The sequence below is a fragment of the Tachypleus tridentatus genome, chromosome 9 (genome assembly GCF_004210375.1).
Source record: "Tachypleus tridentatus isolate NWPU-2018 chromosome 9, ASM421037v1, whole genome shotgun sequence".
In the NCBI taxonomy this organism is placed as follows: domain Eukaryota; kingdom Metazoa; phylum Arthropoda; class Merostomata; order Xiphosura; family Limulidae; genus Tachypleus; species Tachypleus tridentatus.
In genome coordinates, this window is record NC_134833.1 from 20,124,498 (window position 1) to 20,144,532 (window position 20,035).

Genomic DNA, 20,035 nt, shown 5'->3' on the forward strand with positions numbered 1-20,035 from the left:
ACGTGATTTAACAGAGTTGACCATATGTTACGTGATTTAGCAGAGTTGACCATATGTTACGTGATTTAGCAGAGTTGACCATATGTTACGTGATTTAACAGAGTTGACCATATGTTACGTGATTTAGCAGAGTTGACCATATATTACGTGATTTAGCAGAGTTGACCATATGTTACGTGATTTAACAGAGTTGACCATATGTTACGTGAGTTAATAGAGTTGACCATATGTTACGTGATTTAATAGAGTTGACCATATGTTACATGATGTAATAGAGTTGACCATATGCTACACGATTTAGCAGAGTTGACCTTATGCTACATGATGTAATAAGGTTTGATGTAACAATGACGTAAACATACCGCTACATGACGTAATAAGGTTTGACGTAACAATGACGTAAACATACCGCTATATGGCCACTAAAAGCTGCCGATACTAGAGACTGAAGAACAGCTTCTTCCAGTTCAGGACCTTCTGTACTGTTCAATAACCAGTCATACTGAACAAGGTAATTGACGACTTCTAGATGTCTATGGAAAGCTGCATATACCAAAGGACACTGTCCTCCTTTGTCATTTTGATTTATCTATTGAATTAGATTGTGAATTTATATTACAATACACTATTTTCAAAATACATTTTCTGTTAAAAATAAAACAAAAAATTAACACACTGAATATAAAATCTGAAATGTTTTATTTTATTAGTTTTATACGAAATAAACCTCTCACCTTTGCTCCTCTGCTCAACAAAAGACAAATAACCTCAAGGTGACCTCTCTGGCTGGCTAAACAAAGAGCATCTTGGCCAAAGTCATTAGTAGCACCAGGATTGGCACCGAATTCAAGCAAAATTGCAACCATTTCTAGTATTCCTTCGTAGGCAGCAACTACAAGAAGTGGAGCATTTCCCATCTGTCCAGTTCTTCCATTTGGATCTGCCTTAGCCAAGAGAAGTAATCGACTAACCTACAATAACAGGAGATGGTATGTTTCATCTCTAACACGTGTATTAGTCAGTTGCACCAATATAACACGTCAAACACCACACTGTAATAATATTTAACCAGAAAACACCATAACGAACATACTGGCGATTAAGCCCTCTTTAAAACAACGAAATAAGGCCCATCTACTGATGAAGAGGATGTCGTTTCAAAATTACACAGACTCTCACAGAGTTTCTGAATCAAAATACCAATAACTTTCAAGACAATATTTCTGATAACAATGTGATCATAAATCATAGGTTAAAGCACACATTAGTAAGTATATAATAATAATGTCACCTTCACATTGGGGCTGTACACATTGCGTGAAGCTGTCAAAGCAGCTGTAACATCATCAGTACATTGGTGTATCCAGTACGCCTGCAAGTCACGAGGAGCTAACTCTGGGATTAATGTGTCCCTAGCGCTTGATCTGTAAATGTGTGCCATGAGCATATGATGGCCCAACTCCAAACACTGTTCTGGGGTCAGAGGTACTTCTGAGCGACTCATTCGTAAACAAATCATAGCATGACCGTTCCTGTTAAACATAAAGCATCGCAGAATAAACAGAGTATTACTAAATAACGATTTTAACTTTGGAAAGAAACTAATGCAAATGGAAGTAATGAATACAGAAGCTATCTTATCATGCACACGAAATAGTGAACGTATTCTTCTATTAAATACATTTTTATAAAGAGTTTAATTTTAATAACACACACTATATATATTTATTACTTTGTTTCTGTTATTCATTTAAACCCTAAGTTAAACTCATCATAAATGTTTTGGGTATTAATAAAGCAAAGCAAACAAATCAGTGATTTAAGTTATCCCAGAAGTTATACCATATATCTAAGTTGTTTTGTTTTGAATTTCGCGCAAAGCTACTAGAGGGCTATCTGCGCTAGCCGTCCCTAATTTATCAGTGTAAAACTAGAGGGATGGCAGCTAGTCATCACCACCCACCGCTAATTCTTGGATTACTCTTTTACCAACGAATAGTGGGATTGACCGTCACATTATAACGCTGGGAGGGCGAGCATGTTTGATGCGACCGGGATTCGAACCCGCGACCCTCGGATTACGAGTCAAATGCCTTAACACGCTTGGCCATGCCGGGCCCCCATATACCTAAGAAAACGTAACGTTTCTAAACAGCCGTGTATTTTTTAATGAGAGAAAATTAAATCATATTATGACAATAAAGTTTCAAATAATATGCAGTAGAATAAGTTAAATAGTGTCTTAATTATTTCTTTATGTTTTGTATATTAATAGTTAGGAAATTAAGCACTTTGAGTCATCAAATCTTATCAACAGGAAACCTGTATGGAATGAGTGGTTTGATATAATTTACTGGAAGAAAAAAGGAAAAAGTTAAGTGGTTGATTTTAGTTTCTTTTAAATTTCGCACAAAGCCACACGAGGGCTATCTGCGCTGGTCGTCCCTAATTTAGCAGTGTAAGACTAGAGGGAAAGCAGCTAGTCATAACCATCCACCACCAACTCTATGGCTATTCTTTTACCAACGAATAGTTGGATTGATCATGACATTATAACATCCCCACGCACCATGTTTGGTGCGACTGAGATTCGAGAGTGCCTTAACCACCTGGCTAATTTGCCGGGCCTAAATTTAAGTAGAGCAAGCCTTTTTGTATACTTTCATTCATTGTATTCCACTTAAATAAAAACTCCAGAGTTTACAAAATCATTGATAAAATATCGTTGCATGTTTGTATTGTAACTGGAGAAATATACATCTGGAAAATAAATAGTTCCTGCTGTTTAAGATATTTTTCAATTTCGATAAAATCTGGAATAATCAAAAGCTATAAAACACTCTATGGTAAACAGAGGTGACATAAATGGTTGACGTACTTGACATCACATAAAAACTTTGTACTTTCATTTCCTTCCCTGCTCTTTAGCCACTCTCGTAAGCATGGGTGAGAGAACATCAAAGAATGGTCCTGTCGAGTGACCAAAAACTGACCACTGATCAGCAGATCTAGTTGTTGGCAGAATTTCTCCCACGTGAGAGAGTGGTCAAAACTCCCAGCATTCACGCTATGAAACAACTCAACTGGCTTCAGAGGATAGAGAGATGCTATACTGACCTGCAGTAAAGGGCTGACCTATGGAAAAGGGGAGTAAAAAAATGAATGCTTTGAGTGAAACTGCACCACATCATCGATAAATGAAAAATAAAAATTACAGTATTTTCCCTTACGGCACTTTTATAATAACTTTGTTGGATAATCTGTAAGGGGATACGATTAAATCTAAATGTCACACTCATTTAGAATAGTGTTGGTATATTTCACAAGGTTTTGCTATAAAACGTTTATTTTCAAATAAATACTTCACAACCAAACATTGATCAAAGTGTAACTAGTTCTCGTAGTTTTACCTCCAGAAAAAGGCATATTTGACCTTAGATTGAAACTACATAAATTGTAATTTCTTCATTACCATACAAGAGTTGTTTTATAGTTAAACGAGTATTAATTCCGTTGGAATATTTGAACTGAAAAAAAAAAAACAACAACAAATAAAAACAAGCTCCAAAGTTCAACAGAATCCGATAGATGGAGCTTTTTGATGTGATAACGAAAACGTTACTTTATTTTTCAGTTGACGAAAGCTCTCATTACCATACGGATGTCTCAGTCGCTGACATTTCAACCGGACATTTTAAGGGAGTAATAAAACTGGCGAGAAAAAAAATATTTTTTGTTGTTGTTTTTTTTCAAAGATTAACATCCTAAAAGTCGCTTAAAATTATTGTAAAAGTACCAGGTGCATGAGATATGGCAAATGTTTCTAGTCCATCTTTCTGCGATAAATTTGTTATAAACATACAAATCGTTTGAAAGCAAGTATAAAACTGACTCACTCTTTCATAAGACGTGACTGTGGTAAATTTGAGATTAAAGGATAGTAAGTACACTTCACTCAAGCTCACAGGTATCACTTTATAGCTACTACTTTTCACCACTAGATGGCCCTTCTCAATGAGATCTAGTACAAGTTTTATGTACAGCATGCAGCCTTTGCTCAATGACATCAGATGGTTGGCAAACCTAGTGGTCACGAAAGAAATTACTGTTATAAAAACAGGTGAAGATAAATAATATTGTTCAATGAAAGAAAAACTGGAAAATTCTCTCTTTTATGATTTAAAATTACACATAAATAACGGTATGCTAATATGTTTAATGTGCATTTAATTTTGATTTCACCGATTGTTGAAACCATTAGTAATAGATCAACGGTTAAGAAATTGTGGAAAATGAAATAATATTACTGAGATCCTAATTTAGTGAACATATTTTAAAACATTACAATTTTATATAATTTTTATGTTTGTTTTTTGTTTTGAATTTCTCGCAATGTTACACGAGGGCTATCTGTAATAGCCGTCCGTAATTTAGTGGTGGAAGACTAGACCTATCATTACTTTGATTAATCTTTTATCTACGGTTAGTGAAATTGAATGTGACATTACAACGCCCCCACGGATTAAATGGCGTGTATACTTGGTGGAACAAAAATCCAAAATTTTGAACCCCAGATTGCGAGTCGAGATCCCCTATCAACATGGCCACGCCAGGCCGTTCGAATATACTAATAAAAGTAGGTTATATCAAAATAAATTTTGAACGAAATCTGTTAAGACCCACTGCTATACGAGTTCTTCTAACAATAACGTGGATATATAGGTTACATTCTTTAAATTGAATTGTAATTAATGGACTTTTACTGATAAGAGTTAACATGGTAAAAAAAATTACTTTACGAAAAACGTAAATAAATTTAACTCATAAAAATAGGTTAACAAAGTGAACGCTGACGAAGATGAGTAACTTGGCTAATTCCATTAAAACTCATCGAGTGGCACAGCGGTATGTCCGGGGACTTACACACTGGAAACATGGTTTCGATACCCGTAGTGAGAAGAGCACAGATAGCCCATTGTGCAGCTTTGTGCTTAACTTCAAACAAACAAGTGTTAAAACGTACATTCTTTCAGATAAAACATAACCTAAGTAACAGAATATTTGACTTATATAAATACTCGCGGGATCGAAACCCGTCATCAAACACGCTCTTCCTCTGGGCCGATAGTAAATTCCACTATTAAGTTAGAATTAACAACGACTAGCGCCGGTAGCAATAAACCTATCAATACTGAAGTTCTTAATAGGATAAATAAAAGGGTATATCCTTACCTCGTATGGGATGCTGCCCCTCCTTGCCCCTTATTTATTGTAATATTTTCCCGAATAGAACGGCTGGATCCCAGCCGATACATAACGTAGTCGTACAAATCACGTTTCAGATGGTCGTTAGTTGAAAGTTTATCCAGTGAGATCCGGTGGAAAGGAAGCAACTTTATGACTTCCTGATAAGCCGTGCGTATAGTGACGATTACCTATAAAATTTCACACACAAATGTTTTATTTTTCCTTCCAACATTAATTTAATTAATTATTAAAATAATTAATATCTCTTGAACATTTCTTCTTACCGATTATTAAGTTCTATTGAAATTTAATAATTTTTTTTTATAATTTATTCAAACATAAGAATTTCTTAGAAAGCAACTTAAATGATAGAAATATAAACTGTTTCGCTGACCTTCAACCAAGAGGGAAAATGATGTATGTGTCTAGATAGGAAAGACGCAATGGTGTCACCAAAGTCTGGCTTGTGGTATTCTGCCTCATGTAGTCCATCAACCACCATAAGACACGTGGTGTCAGGAATCTTACCAAATCTTTTGAGCGTCTTCAGTGGCTCGAGAACACCACGTACGAAAGCCTCTGAGGCATTGCTAATACAGGAGGTCATGCTCAAAAGCTGCTGATACCTGTAACCAACACAAAATTACACATAACTATACTTTCAAAAAAAATCTATACACACATATGTAGTGTATGAATACGTTGTATTAAAACGATTTAAGAGCCTCATCACACAGTTACAGTTTATATCGCGATTGCGCATCTTGACAATAGTTCCGCAGCGTAGTTTTCATTGAAAAAGGTCTCATCTTAATGTCATCATGTCCAAAGCTCATCACTCCTCCCTACCAGCTTTCCATAGTCTATTTAGTACACGAGGACAACAGTTTTTTCCGAACAACCGTTTCAAGATCTTATCACAGGGCCACAGGCACCGTGCCTCGCAACTTGACTAAGATGTCTTCGTATGTAATAACATGAATACTCATTTTGTCCTCCAACTGCTGGACTAGTACGATGGTTGGATGGACGCGTTGTGGAAGCAGCTTGTGTACACAAGATTTCTATCACTTTTCTAGCTGGAGATCCTCTTCCAGCTATATTGTATACTGTTACCTGGAAAACATCGCTATTACCACTGACCTTCGTGTTTATTGAATTCTCATCTTCTACAAGACACTATACTTTGGTTACCACAGCTGCGATACGATTTGTTACAGGTATCTTTCTGAATGGTCCAGGCGCCCCAAGTTAATCCATATTCCTTTACTTCCAATGCCACTACATCAAAGGATATCCTGTGTCTTGAAAAGTTTAAATTGCCATTATGAACACGTTTTATGATGCGGGTGAATGAACATTTTGCATCTGTAATACATTTTACGTACCACTCACAAAGCAATTACTTCTCTGTGACATCACATTATCTGGGTGATATCAAACAATGTCAAAATATAGTACTGGTACATTCTGTTCCACAGTAACTTTATATAGGCTGTATTTATATATTGATCTACATATTGAGAAAAATTTTTATATAACATTCTTTACCCTTTGTACTCACATCTTTCCTTCAACTAATACATCTTGCAGTCTACTGTAAAATTCAGCAGTTGACACAATGCAGCGTAGCTCTTACTAAAACACCAACCATTTGCAAAACGTTTTTGGATTTTAACTATTCTATATTAGAGTGGATACGAATGTTTCAAATACGGAAATAGCCTTTCCAAGAAAGCTTTACTTTAATAATACTCTATATTCATTTAAAAAATCCTGGAATTCATGATTAATATCTTTATTTTTAGATCTTATATCGTAGTTACTATTAGACTTATTTCTAGAGAGCTAATTTAAGCGCCTGCTCTAGGATTTTTTTGCCTTTTTTTTCCAACAGTCGCAAAATACGTGATTAAACCAACTCAGATTTCCTCCTATTCCTTTCCATAATGTTAGCTTTCAATAACTTTATGAAAAAAGTTTAAGATATATTATTTGTAACTCAAGTTTATGAAATTTTAAGATCGTCATCCACTTTACACACGGAAAAATTTACGTGCAAAAAATATTACCACGGTTTGTTCTCTCTCCATAACTGAACTAAAGCAATAAACTGCACAGTAATTACTGCGCTATTCAGAATCTTAGCTGGTAGAGTAGAAAAATAGGCTAAACTTACATAATTCACCACTAGATGGCGGGTAAAATATATATAGCCACTAGCGCACACACAGGTAATTAACTATTCAAGATTCATTTAAGAAACGTTGAATCACTAAAAGTAAAAAGGCTTAACAAGTTCTGTATAGTAGACTTTATTTTGTTGTCAAGTTTGCAAGATACAAACCTTGGTTCTTGCACTAAGAATTCTCTATAAGCCACCAAATGTGGGGCGAGGCAAAGTTGCGAAGCTATGCCATGAACAAAATCTGGGACCAGACAAGTAACGTTATTGTCGACCTGGCAGAAGTGGTACGCTACCACGTGGCCACCAATAGATCGAGCTGTCTCTTGAGTTAAACTGAGTCGTGATTGGTAAAGGTACGCGCCAGAATTACTGTTGATTGACATGTAATCTCTACTTTCATTGGATAAATCTGAGAAAAAAAACAACAAAAAAACTATTAATGTACAAGTCAATTTTACTGAAGAAATAAAAACCACAAAATTATTTTGAGTTAAGAAATACAACAATTAACTCCATACTTTTAAATACAGTAAATATTCTCAAAAGCATTGTATAAAGTTTCACAGTAAAGTGAACCAACATTGGTCTCATCAATGAAAAGTACAACTGGTCTGTTACATTGTATGGTTGCTGTAAGAAACAAGTCGTCAAACACTTACAGGAAAAATACAGAAAAAAAAAAGACTGATTTTGTACTTACACAGAAAGAACCAACACCACGAATGGCAACTATTGGATACAAGCTAGCCAATCAAGTAATGACAAGCTTAATATATGCATGATATGTGTAATATTAATGATGGTTCGCACCTTTAAAGGGCAAACTTTCAACTGTCATGCAGGAAGTTCTCACAAAGTAGACCACAAGGATAATAATTAAAACCATGAATACTTCAGACAACAGAGATATTATCTCTCACAATGTTCATACATTATAAACTTTAGAGTACTGCTTGTAATTTTCCTATAAGACTTATATAAAAAAATAAATTAGATGAACACTGTGGTAATGTTGAAATGAATTAATATTTTTTTTTACGACTGGTTTGATCCGAATTTCGCGGAAAGCTACACGAGGATTATCTGTGCTAGCCGTCCCTAATTTAGCAGTGTAAGACTAGAGGGAAGGCAGCTAGTCATCACCAGCCAACGCCAATTCTTGGGCTACTCTTTTACCAACGAATAGTGGGTTTGATCGTAACATTATAACGTTCCCATGGCTGAAAGGGCGATCATGTTTGGTGTGACGGGATTGGAACCCGCGACCCTCGGATTACGAGTTGAACGCCTTAACCCACCTGGCCATGCCTGGCCGTCTACGGTAGTCCTTCCTAATTTAGGAACGACAGACCAAAGGTAAGTCACCATCACCCACTGGTAACTCGTTGACAACTTCTTAACCAACTACTAGTGGAATTGACAGTCATATCACAACGCTACCACGGCTGAAAGGGCATGCATGTTCGGTGAGGAGAATTCGAACTCCCGCCTTGCAGATTGAGGGAAAAGCGCTCTGGCCACGAAACCGTAATTTCTGACGAATAATAAATCAACGTTCAAACAACAGTAACTTGAGCATTTCTAGCAGACAGATGATCACGTGACTAATAAAATGGAATAATGAATAATTTTCTCTTATAGATTTCAGTAAACTGACAAATATTATTGTTCGATATGTAAACATAAGTACGTTTTGAATATCAAATTAAAACATTCTGATATGTAAAGTATTAATGTCGTATTACATTTCTTTTTAATCAGTGAAATGAATATTAATATGTAAACTTCGTAACTGCTAATAATAGTATTACAGAAAAAAAACGTTGTATAAAAAAAAAATTACATTTATATGGCCACTTGTCAAAAACCAGAAACAGATAAGGTTTTAATTAATGTTTCTATTACAAACCATGGTAAATGTGTTCTTCTTTCTTAGAACCAAACGCGCTGTGATCCACAATTTGTAGGGTTATGGCTGTTTTTCCAGTTCCTGGCCCGCCGGTTAGTACGACGCCATTGCTATCAGAAGACATTACCTAGAAAAGTTGAGAAATTACTAACTGAATTAGAAGAATGTACGAAATGTATGTTCTTGTCACAAGAGGGCGTTTACTATTTATTTTACAGAATAGTGAAAATTCATGGAACTAACGTGTAAAAGCTAATTATAACGTGTATTATTTTCGAAGCATTATTGCTGAAAACAAAAAAAACAAACATACAACTATGAAATGGGAGTTTACAATATCGGTTGGTAAATGACTTCAAGGGTAAATAAACACGGTGGCTCTCTGTGATGTTTATAGGATTTAACCAGCTAAAACAATAAAAAAGGTTTTGTTTGTTTGTTTTGAATTTCGCACAAAGCTACTCGAGGATTATCTGCGCTAGCCTTCCCTAATTTAGCAGTGTAAGACTAGAGAGAAAGCAGCTAGTCATCACCACCCACTGCCAACTCTTGGGCTACTCGTTTACCAACGAAGTGGGATGGACTGTTACTTCATAACGATCTCACGGCTGAAAGAGCGAGCGTGTTTAGCTTGACAGGGATTCGAACCCGCGACCCATGCATTACGAGCCGATTCCCTTAACCACCTGGACATGTCGGGCTAGTAGACCAGAGGGAAGGCAACTAATTAACGCCCATTCTTGGGCAACTCTTTACAAACGAAAAGTGAGATTAACCGTTACAGTATCACGCCCCATGGGCTGAATGGGGTAATAATGTTCGGTAACGGAATTCAAACCCGTGATCCGTATATTGCGAGTTGAGCACTCTAACCACTGGGCCAGCAAATCACGACAACCCTGAAGGCTCTATAGATTAATGTTAAGGTGTACTGATATGTCTCGGAAAGCATCCAATCAGCTCCTGTCTGTTGATATCTTTTTAAATAATTCTAAGTTTGTTTTTCCGCTAATGATCTTTTCTGTTTTATACTGAAATGCCATTGGATCATTTTATTTTCCATAAATTAATATTCAAACTACCTGTTCAATTTCCTTCAACAGCCAATTTCTGCCGACAAAGATGGGGTCTGGTTCACTTTGTGACACATCAAAAAATAAAGGTTGTAACGTGACCTGCCATCCTTTGTAGCTGTGGCTGAGCCCTATATGCAATGAATGAAACAAAACTGTATTAATCGCTTTTTTTCCATTTAAAATGTTTAAAACAAAACTGTTTACCTACAACTATACACAGTTTGAACAGTACCAGATAATATTTCGAAAACTAAACATAAGTAAAAAGGAAAAAATGTAAAATGTAAAACTAGCACTTTATTTCTACAAAATAATTTAATGTAAATAACTTTGTCCTTCTGGAGGAAATATAATTTCTTTAAAAGAAACAAGAACTTGTATAACTAAAAACTTTCGTTTGCACGTACACTGAATCACATTTTTTAAAAATCACAACTGAAAAATAACTTCCGTTTGCACGCACGCAGAATCACGTTTTTCTAAAGTCACAACTAAAGCACAACTTCCGTTTGCACGTACACTGAATCACGTTTTTCATAAAGTCACAACTGAAACATAACTTCCGTTTGCACGTACACTGAATCACGTTTTACTGAAGCCAAAATTGAAACATAACTTCCGTCTTGAAGTATCCAAGACAAGTATCTTGATAACGAGAAACGTACTTTTTAAAAATTAAAATATTTGAGACGGCTTGATTGAATAACGACAAAATAATAAATGACGTCACGACAAGATTTCGTCTTCTTCTAGTCATTTCCAAACTTTTACAGCTTCGTTTTTACGTACACTGAATCACGTTTTCTTAAAACCCTAATTAAAACTGAACTTCTAAGTAATTGAAATATAGGAAAATAATATTTTTAGGCTTAACGCGTGTTTTAGACGATTGTTATTCACGATGAGATGAAGTGTTTTTTTAAAGGTGACAGCTAATTAACTTGCGAGTTTCAGAAATTAATTATTTTTCTAGCAGATGTACTCTGGATTTAGTTAGGTACATCAAAATCAAGTTACAAATACCAAACATCTTGCACATTTTAAGGCTATAATTCTATATAATTTCGTATGAATTTTACCTCTGGAATCCAAACAGTTTGTACTTTTAACACTTCTATCAGATCGTCTGATCGCAGAATTTCTCCTGTTAAACAAACCATGTTCCTTAATTCCTGAAACGAAAAGATCCACTGTATACACAACATGATTACTGTCAAGTGACAAGATCCACTGTATACACAACATGATTACTGTCAAGTAACAAGATCCACTGTCAACACAACATGATTACTGTCAAGTGACAAGATCCACTGTATACACAACATGATTACTGTCAAGTAACAAGATCCACTGTATACACAACATGATTACTGTCAAGTAACAAGATCCACTGTATACACAACATGATTACTGTCAAGTGACAAGATCCACTGTATACACAACATGATTACTGTCAAGTAACAAGATCCACTGTATACACAACAAGTAACAAGATCCACTGTACACAACATGTTACAAGTAACAAGATCCACTGTATACACAACATGATTACTGTCAAGTAACAAGATCCACTGTATACACAACATGATTACTGTCAAGTAACAAGATCCACTGTATACACAACATGATTACTGTCAAGTGACAAGATCCACTGTATACACAACATGATTACTGTCAAGTAACAAGATCCACTGTATACACAACATGATTACTGTCAAGTAACAAGATCCACTGTATACACAACATGATTACTGTCAAGTGACAAGATCCACTGTATACACAACATGATTACTGTCAAGTAACAAGATCCACTGTATACACAACATGATTACTGTCAAGTGACAAGATCCACTGTATACACAACATGATTACTGTCAAGTAACAAGATCCACTGTCGACACAACATGATTACTGTCAAGTAACAAGTATTAAAGACTGCTTAATTGTCACTGTTACTTACTTAATGCCAACATAGAATTATATTGTAGTTTGTTTTGAATTTCGCACAAAGCTACTCGAGGGCTATCTGTGCTAGCCGTCCCTAATTTTAGCAGTGCAAGACTAGAGGGAAGGCATCTAGTCATCACCACCCACCGCCAACTCTTGGGCTACTCTTTTACCAACGAAGAGTGGGATTGACCGTCATATTATAATGCCCGCACGGTTGAAAGAGCGAGCATTTTTGGCGCGACGGTGATGCGAATCCGCGACCCTCAAATTACGAATCGCACGCCGTAACACGCTTGACCATGCCGGGCCCATCGGGCTATCTGCTCAACCCACCGAGGTGAATCGAACCCCTGATTTTAGCAGAAAATATGACACAGTACCTTTGTTCATAAAAACTGGTATTTCAGTACCATACTCACTTTCACTGAGCTGGCGATGAAACGTCGGGCACAATGGAATAGGAGAAGTACTTTGACACGTGCTGTTACTTGTACTCATCAAAGATCCTATGCTGTCAGAACTCGTGTCGCGGGTATTGACCCTGTAACCTACCAGTGATCCTATGGCTTCTGCTTCAGAGGAACCTATAGGCCAGAAAACATAAACAAGACAAAAATGAAAGAAATGTCATAAATAACAAGTGTGTGTGAAACATTAAAAAAAATGTTGCTAAGAAATGCTTAATGTTGAACTGACAACCAATTTTATTTTTTTTGAATGAAACTGAAACGCAAGAAATCGGGTATCCAACATACAATCTTTGTGTTAGTTGTTCATGTGCTGTTATTCGCTTATACTTAAAAAATCATTTCCTCATCTGGAGTCACAGTTTACTTTTAAACTGATATATTGAAAAAAATTTCCACATTGGTCGATGAATTGTTTGTTTGTTTTTGAATTTCGCGCAAAGCTACTCGAGGGCTATCTGTGCTAGCCGTCCCTAATTTAGCAGTGTAAGACTAGAGGGAAGGCAGCTAGTCATCACCACCCACCTCCAACTCTTGGGCTACTCTTTTACCAACGAATAGTGGGATTGGCAGTCACATAATAACGCCCCCACGGCTTAAAGGGCGAGCATGTTTGGCACGATGGGGATGCGAACCCGCGACCCTCGGATTACGAGTCGCACGCCTTAACACGCTTGGCCATGCCTGGCCGAAAATGTTGGCTTAAACAATGTGTGTGCTTGTGTTTTCTTATAGCAAAGCCACATTGGGCTATCTGCTGAGCCCACCGAGGGGAACCGAACCCCTGATTTTAGCGTTCTAAATCCGGAGATATATGGTCGATGAAAACACAATAGTTGTCGCATCGTAACTGGTCTGATGAGCTCTGGCATTGGGCAAAAGGCTTCGTCGGCACTAAATAAAGCAGATGTAGAGCGGTTGACATATTATAAAACATTCTCGTTTGATGTCGCCCACGGATATTAAAATTACTGATGTATTTTTCACTCTGTTGACGCTGTGGTTACATCGTCTGCTCCGGAGACAAAAAGATTGATTTGTCAGTTCTTGTGATTGAAAGTTAATTCAGAATTAATAATAATAATAATCAATAAACATTTATCACGTAAAGTTTACGAAAGAAAGCGTAATCACTTTTCCTCAAGAAGGAAAAATGACTTTATTTATGGTACTAGACGACTGTGGCCGTCTAAACAAATACGTCGTTGCTACCTTGTTACTAGAATACATTTCCTCTTTCATCCCTCTACTGGTGTTTGTGAAACTAATTCATACAACGAACTGCTCAGATATTCTCATCAATCTTCAAAGAAAGGATATCGAACCCTAATATTTAGAGTTACAAGCCACGAAGTTTACCATTGAGCCACAAGTCAGTACAAATATAACAACTAATGTGATTAGCGATAAAAAAAAAGAAGAGATTGATTTCTCGGCCTTTAGACTTAAAATAAATGAAAAAATTGTTCTCTGATAAAGAATCGAGTTGTTAGTTAAATTTATACTTCTGCATTTAGGTGACAGCGATCAAAATTGTTTATTTTTAGCATGACATTTCAAGTTGTAGCTAAGTAGTATGTTTGTCGTTTGGTCCACCGATCTATTAGTTAAGTGTACTCGCTAAATTGTTGTTTTGAATCAAGCACACAGCTACTACTCAATGAGCTATCTGTGCTCTGCCCACTACGGGTATCGAAACCCGGTTTTTAGCGTTGTAAGTCCACTGAGCCACTGGGTTACTTCAAACATTCCACGCTAAACAGAAATCACTAATTACTAGTTAATACGTCATATATTGTTACTTATTGTCCACCTTTAAACAATTTAAAGTCAGCTATTAAAATAACCCCAGTTTGAACTGATAAATAGCGCAACTCGATTGTTCTCGAAGAGGTCCGCGTTTTGAGTAGCGTGAAAATAAAACATGAGTGGCTCAAACTCAATGTAGACTACACATTAGTGTGGTGTGAAGGTCGGATACGGCAAGAATCGCGTTTCTCACTCATTTATTTATTTTTTTCATCATGAAGAGGATAGGTGGTGCATTTTATCGTTCAGGATTACTGACTTCTTTATTACAGACATGCCAGAAAGTTATGTAGGCAGCCATATTTAGAAGAAAGATGAGCAAGGAAATAAAATGGCTGCACCATTCTCTACACAATCTGCTTCACGCGTGCGCTATCTCGCAATCTAAACAATAGTAGGATTGACCGTAACATTATATTGTCCCCACGGCTGAAAGAGCAAGCATGTTTGATATGACGGAGATTCGAACCCGCGACTCTAAGATTGCGAGTCGAGCGCCCTAGCCACTTGGCCATGTCGGGCCCCGTCAGTATAATCTACGTATGTAACTGTTCTGAAATTAAGGTTAAACTAAACAGACCTTTTAACTTCCTTTATAATTATGGATTGTTACAAATTTCGCTTTCGTCCTGTAGTCTTATATGGACTTATGGCAGTCCTAATACATGTTTATTTTACTGGAAATTATGACCTGTGTAATATTAGGTAGTATTTATTTAACTTTCAACACAGTTACCCGATTTATAAAACTTCAAATTCAGTGGATTCTTATTTGGTTCTTGTTAAGCACAAAGCTACACAAGGGGCTATCTGCACCGAGCCCACCAGGAGTGTTGAAACTCGATTTGTAGAGGTGCAAGTCTTCCGATTTTCCACTAAGCCACTGAGGGCAACTTCAGTAAAATTACACTTATATACGTTTCTCTTATTGAGAAAGATGTTACTCATTCCATTTATAAAGGCCCGGCATGGCCAAGCGCGTAAGGCGCGCGACTCGTAATCCGAGGGTCGCGGGTTCGCGCCCGCGTCGCGCTAAACATGCTCGCCCTCCCAGCCGTAGGGGCGTTATAATGTTACGGTCCATCCCACTTTTCGTTGGTAAAAGAGTAGCCCAAGAGTTGGCGGTGGGTGGTGGTGACGAGCTGCCTTCCCTCTAGTCTTACACTGCTAAATTAGGGACGGCTAGCACAGATAGCCCTCGAGTAGCTTTGTGCGAAATTCCAAAACAAATAAACAAACCATTTATAAAATTAGTTTTTAATTACTCCTAGATTCTAATACTATTTAGTAGAAATTTGGGAAATGTTACCTTCACAAAACAATAATAGTAACAACACCTTATTAACAATTTTTTGGAAGTTAAAATATATAGTATCAAATACACAGTGCAGCAAAGCCGTCAGTGGAAGATTCTTTCTATCCACGAAAAGGGCTATTATAAATATTTTACGATGTGCTTCAATAACTAAACACTAATAAAAGCTAAGATTTAAAAGGGTTAATGTGAAATTTCGCGACTCAAAATTCTGTTGTTAGTACTGTTCCTATGGCAACATTGGGTCATTTATCACGACCGTTCGGCTGTGATTTTACTGGGCAACATTTTCTAAAGTTTACGAACATGTCCGATAGAAAATAAAAACAAAGTGCTTTGGGATACCTGTTGGAATACCACACAAATGTGGGATCATTATGATGTGACACCGAATTCCACTATTCGTTGGTAAAATGTATACAATTTCGCTTGTGTGTGTGGGGGTGGGTGGGGTGGAGATGTTATGGACATAAAAACCAGTAAAGTAGTGATTGTGATCTGCTTAGGGGGAGAAAAAAACAACGGATCTCTTAAAAAAGTAACCACTCCATTTAAAACAACAAAACGGTCAGACAAAAACAACGGATCTCTTGAAAAAGTAACCACTCCATGTAAAACAACAAAACGGTCAGACAAAAACAACGGATCTCTTAAAAAAGTAACCACTCCATTTAAAACAACAACAAAACCGTCAGACAAAAACAACGGATCTCTTAAAAAAGTAACCACTCCATTTAAAACAACAAAACGGTCAGACAAAAACAACGGATCTCTTGAAAAAGTAACCACTCCATTTAAAACAACAAAACGGTCAGACAAAAACAACGGATCTCTTAAAAAAGTAACCACTCCATGTAAAACAACAACAAAACGGTCAGACAAAAACAATGGATCTCTTGAAAAAGTAACCACTCCATTTAAAACAACAAAACGGTCAGACAAAAACAACGGATGTTTTCTGAAAGAGATTTTTCTCTTCTCTTCAAGCGCGCTTCTGCATATTAGGAAGCGAAACTCCATCATGGTTAATAGCAAATAATAAATATTGGATATTGAACATGCTTGCGAAAGTAAAACAGGTGTCTGTTCGGTGTTACCCTTAGCTCGTTACTAAATTTTAATGTTTGTTGATAGGACGTGAAATGTAAACAGTTTTCGAATGTAAAACACGAAAGAAAACTAATACCTGTTAGCGTTGATATAGGACTAGTGTCTGTAGACACTGCTATATTCGCCTCACTACTCGCTAATGAAGAAATGCTTGCAAATGACTCATGGCTGCTTTGATTGGTTGATCCAGACCGAGGCGATGGAGCATTTCGGTCAGTTTCAGATCTGTCACCAGGCAACAAACCAAACCGTATGAAAAGATCTTTTTTCGCCGTATCTTCGCTTCTTTCAGCAGAATACGGTACATTTTCTTCATCTGCAAACAAGAAATCGATTTCCGTCATGAAATTACAGAATGACTGGCGACCTACACCGTTATATTATTACAATGCATTTAAAATTAAACGATAAATTTTAACTCGCTGCCTTATAAAACTAAAAATAAAGGTATTAGTGCTTAAGTAGTTGAATATTTCTACCGAATTAAGTTTATATATAAATTAATTTTTCTCTTTCTTACCAAGTTTCCAAAACATCAAATGATATTCTTTGGTCTTTTAAACGTGAGAAAAACGTTTGTAATTTTAAACTGTTAGTTATTACTTGTACGATAATTTGAATATGTTCAACTTAATGAGTCATTTATTTTATAAATCCTTTTTAATGTGTTTGTCAAGTGCGTCTAACTTAGAGCATACAGTGGATCTATTTATTTCTGTACGTTCAAAACAAAGGAGATACCAGCGTAAAAAAAATAAAAAAAACAAAAAAGACACACCTGACAGTGGACCGTGTACTTCTGCGTTGACTTTCAATGACCGTCCACAGCTGTTCTGGTTCCCTAGAACACGAAAAACTTAATTTATCTTACAGCAGTATTGGAATAAATACAGCATTAGTTAAACAGCTTTCCTTCGTGCTGCGCAACAGGCTATCTGTACTGTGTCAATTACAGGGATCAAACCCTGAATTTTAGTATTATTAAGTCTTCAAGCTTACCACCAAATTCCTCTGGGGAAGTCTCATAAATGTATGTTAAGTACAAAGCAATTGAAATGGTACACGAGTTCACAATTCACAAATTTAACAAAAAATAAAAGGCTTTTGTAACTTTTTGTTGAATTACTTTCGTAAGAAATGTCTCCAATTATGAAGAAATTAGAGATTATAGTACGAACTTGATTACTGTAAAAATTAATAAAACATGTACAAACAAAATTCGTTATGCTACTCTACTATTTTCACAAAACCTTCGATAAACATCTATTGTAATCATACATTTAAAGATTGTTTGTTTTTTGTGTTTGAATTTCGCACAAAGCTACTCGAGGACTATCTGTGCTAGTCGTCCCTAATTTAGCAGTGTAAGACTAGAGGGAAGGCAGCTAGTCATCACCACCCACCGCCAACTCTTGGGCTACTCTTTTACCAACGAATAGTGGAATTGACCGTCACATTATAACGTCCTCACGGCTGAAAGGGCGAGCATGTTTGGCGCGATGGGGATGCGAACCCGCGACCCTCAGATTACGAGTCGCACCCTTAACACGCTTGGCCATGCCACATTTTAAAGACAACTATGAGGCTAGTTCTGTATAAACATTTATATATTTATATATAAATTTATATATTTATATACTTATCAGCTATGGCCCGGCATGGCCAGGTGGGTTAAGGCGTTCGACTCGTTATCTCAGGATCGCGGGTTCGCATCCCCATCGCGCCAAACATGTTCGTCCTTTCAGCCATGGGGGCGTTATAATGTGACAGTCAATCCCACTATTGGTTGGTAAAAAGTTGGCAGTGGGTGGTGATGACTAGCTGCCTTCCCTCTAGTCTTACACTGCTAAATTAGGGACGGCTAGCGCAGATAGCCCTCGAGTAGCTTTGCGCGAAATTCAAAACAAGCCAAACAAACTTATCAACTAGAACATTATTATAAAGTTTTAAGAAACAAAGTTTATACCAAATGAAGGTTGTGTTTGTAGAATGTTGATCGCCATGATACATTATAGAAAATTTGGCGGGTACACCTAACATCTACAAGTTTTCACACATTTACTGCAACAAGAAATATGAGCTATACATTTTAAAATGTGCATTAGGCCGACCTGTCCCTATACGTGTATGAAACATTCTTAAGAGTGAGTATCGTGTGAAACTGTTAATGAATAAAACATTTGGTGCGCGAAAAGCTAAGGTTGGCCATTAGGGCTAACAAATTCAGTTCCTTATTATTCTATCTGCTCAACAATCCCTTATTTGTACTATTCTCAGTCAAGTTACACGTAAGGTTGAAACCTCCAAGTATCGTTGTGTGACGTGAAGCTGGTATAACTTAAACAATGGATACAGTTTTTTAAAGATTTACCAAGTTTTCATTTCTAATCACTTTGGTAGTTTGTTTGTTATTGATAACAAAAATATACAATTGGCTGTCTGTGCTTTGCCCATAGCGGGTATAGAAACAAGGCTTTTATCATTATAAACCCTCGGACTAACCAACCGATGGTCCCATTTTAGTAGACTGCCAACGTTTGTTGTTGTTGTTGTGTTGTTTCGTTTGTTTTTTAATTTCCTAGGGGCTAACAACTGAGGAGAAATGTATAGACTCTAGCGGGAAATGTTACAAATGGTTTCTCTTATGATCACTTTTGGATAGGGAAATAACTTAATAACCGGAAATTGTACGCACGTGTATATATATACATATATGTATAGACTTAATATAGCAAACTAATGTCACAAGATAAAATTAGGCTAATTTCGTTTGAACAGTACAAATAACATGTTTTTACTTTTATTGTACTAGCAAATGAATACGTTTCAGTTTTCTTGGAATTAGCATCAATCATTATATATGAAAAACAATCAACACGATCTGCTAGGAACAGAACTTTCAAGGAGTGGTACTAAGGACTTCCATGTTGTAATTTGTCGTTCGTAAGAAGTTAAGTTAAAGAC

At 36.6% G+C, this 20,035-nt stretch overlaps 1 protein-coding gene across 10 annotated transcripts in view; it reads right to left on the reverse strand.

Moving 5' to 3' along the window:
• The window catches only part of LOC143224815 (protein TANC2-like), a 150,477-nt gene that overhangs the window by 26,546 nt on the left and 103,896 nt on the right, over nt 1-20,035 (reverse strand). For 9 of the 10 annotated variants that reach the window (XM_076453146.1, XM_076453145.1, XM_076453144.1 and 6 more), the window contains 14 exons: nt 17,850-17,912; nt 17,148-17,387; nt 12,790-12,954; nt 11,500-11,592; nt 10,427-10,548; nt 9,345-9,471; nt 7,595-7,844; nt 5,642-5,873; nt 5,233-5,435; nt 3,897-4,083; nt 2,879-3,135; nt 1,292-1,532; nt 735-971; nt 410-589 (listed from right to left, as the gene is read on the reverse strand). In XM_076453146.1, the coding sequence (XP_076309261.1) occupies nt 410-589; nt 735-971; nt 1,292-1,532; nt 2,879-3,135; nt 3,897-4,083; nt 5,233-5,435; nt 5,642-5,873; nt 7,595-7,844; nt 9,345-9,471; nt 10,427-10,548; nt 11,500-11,592; nt 12,790-12,954; nt 17,148-17,387; nt 17,850-17,912 (2,597 nt within the window). The remainder of the gene's footprint in view (nt 1-409; nt 590-734; nt 972-1,291; nt 1,533-2,878; nt 3,136-3,896; nt 4,084-5,232; nt 5,436-5,641; nt 5,874-7,594; nt 7,845-9,344; nt 9,472-10,426; nt 10,549-11,499; nt 11,593-12,789; nt 12,955-17,147; nt 17,388-17,849; nt 17,913-20,035) is intronic. The other variant, XM_076453151.1, reaches the window with a different exon arrangement.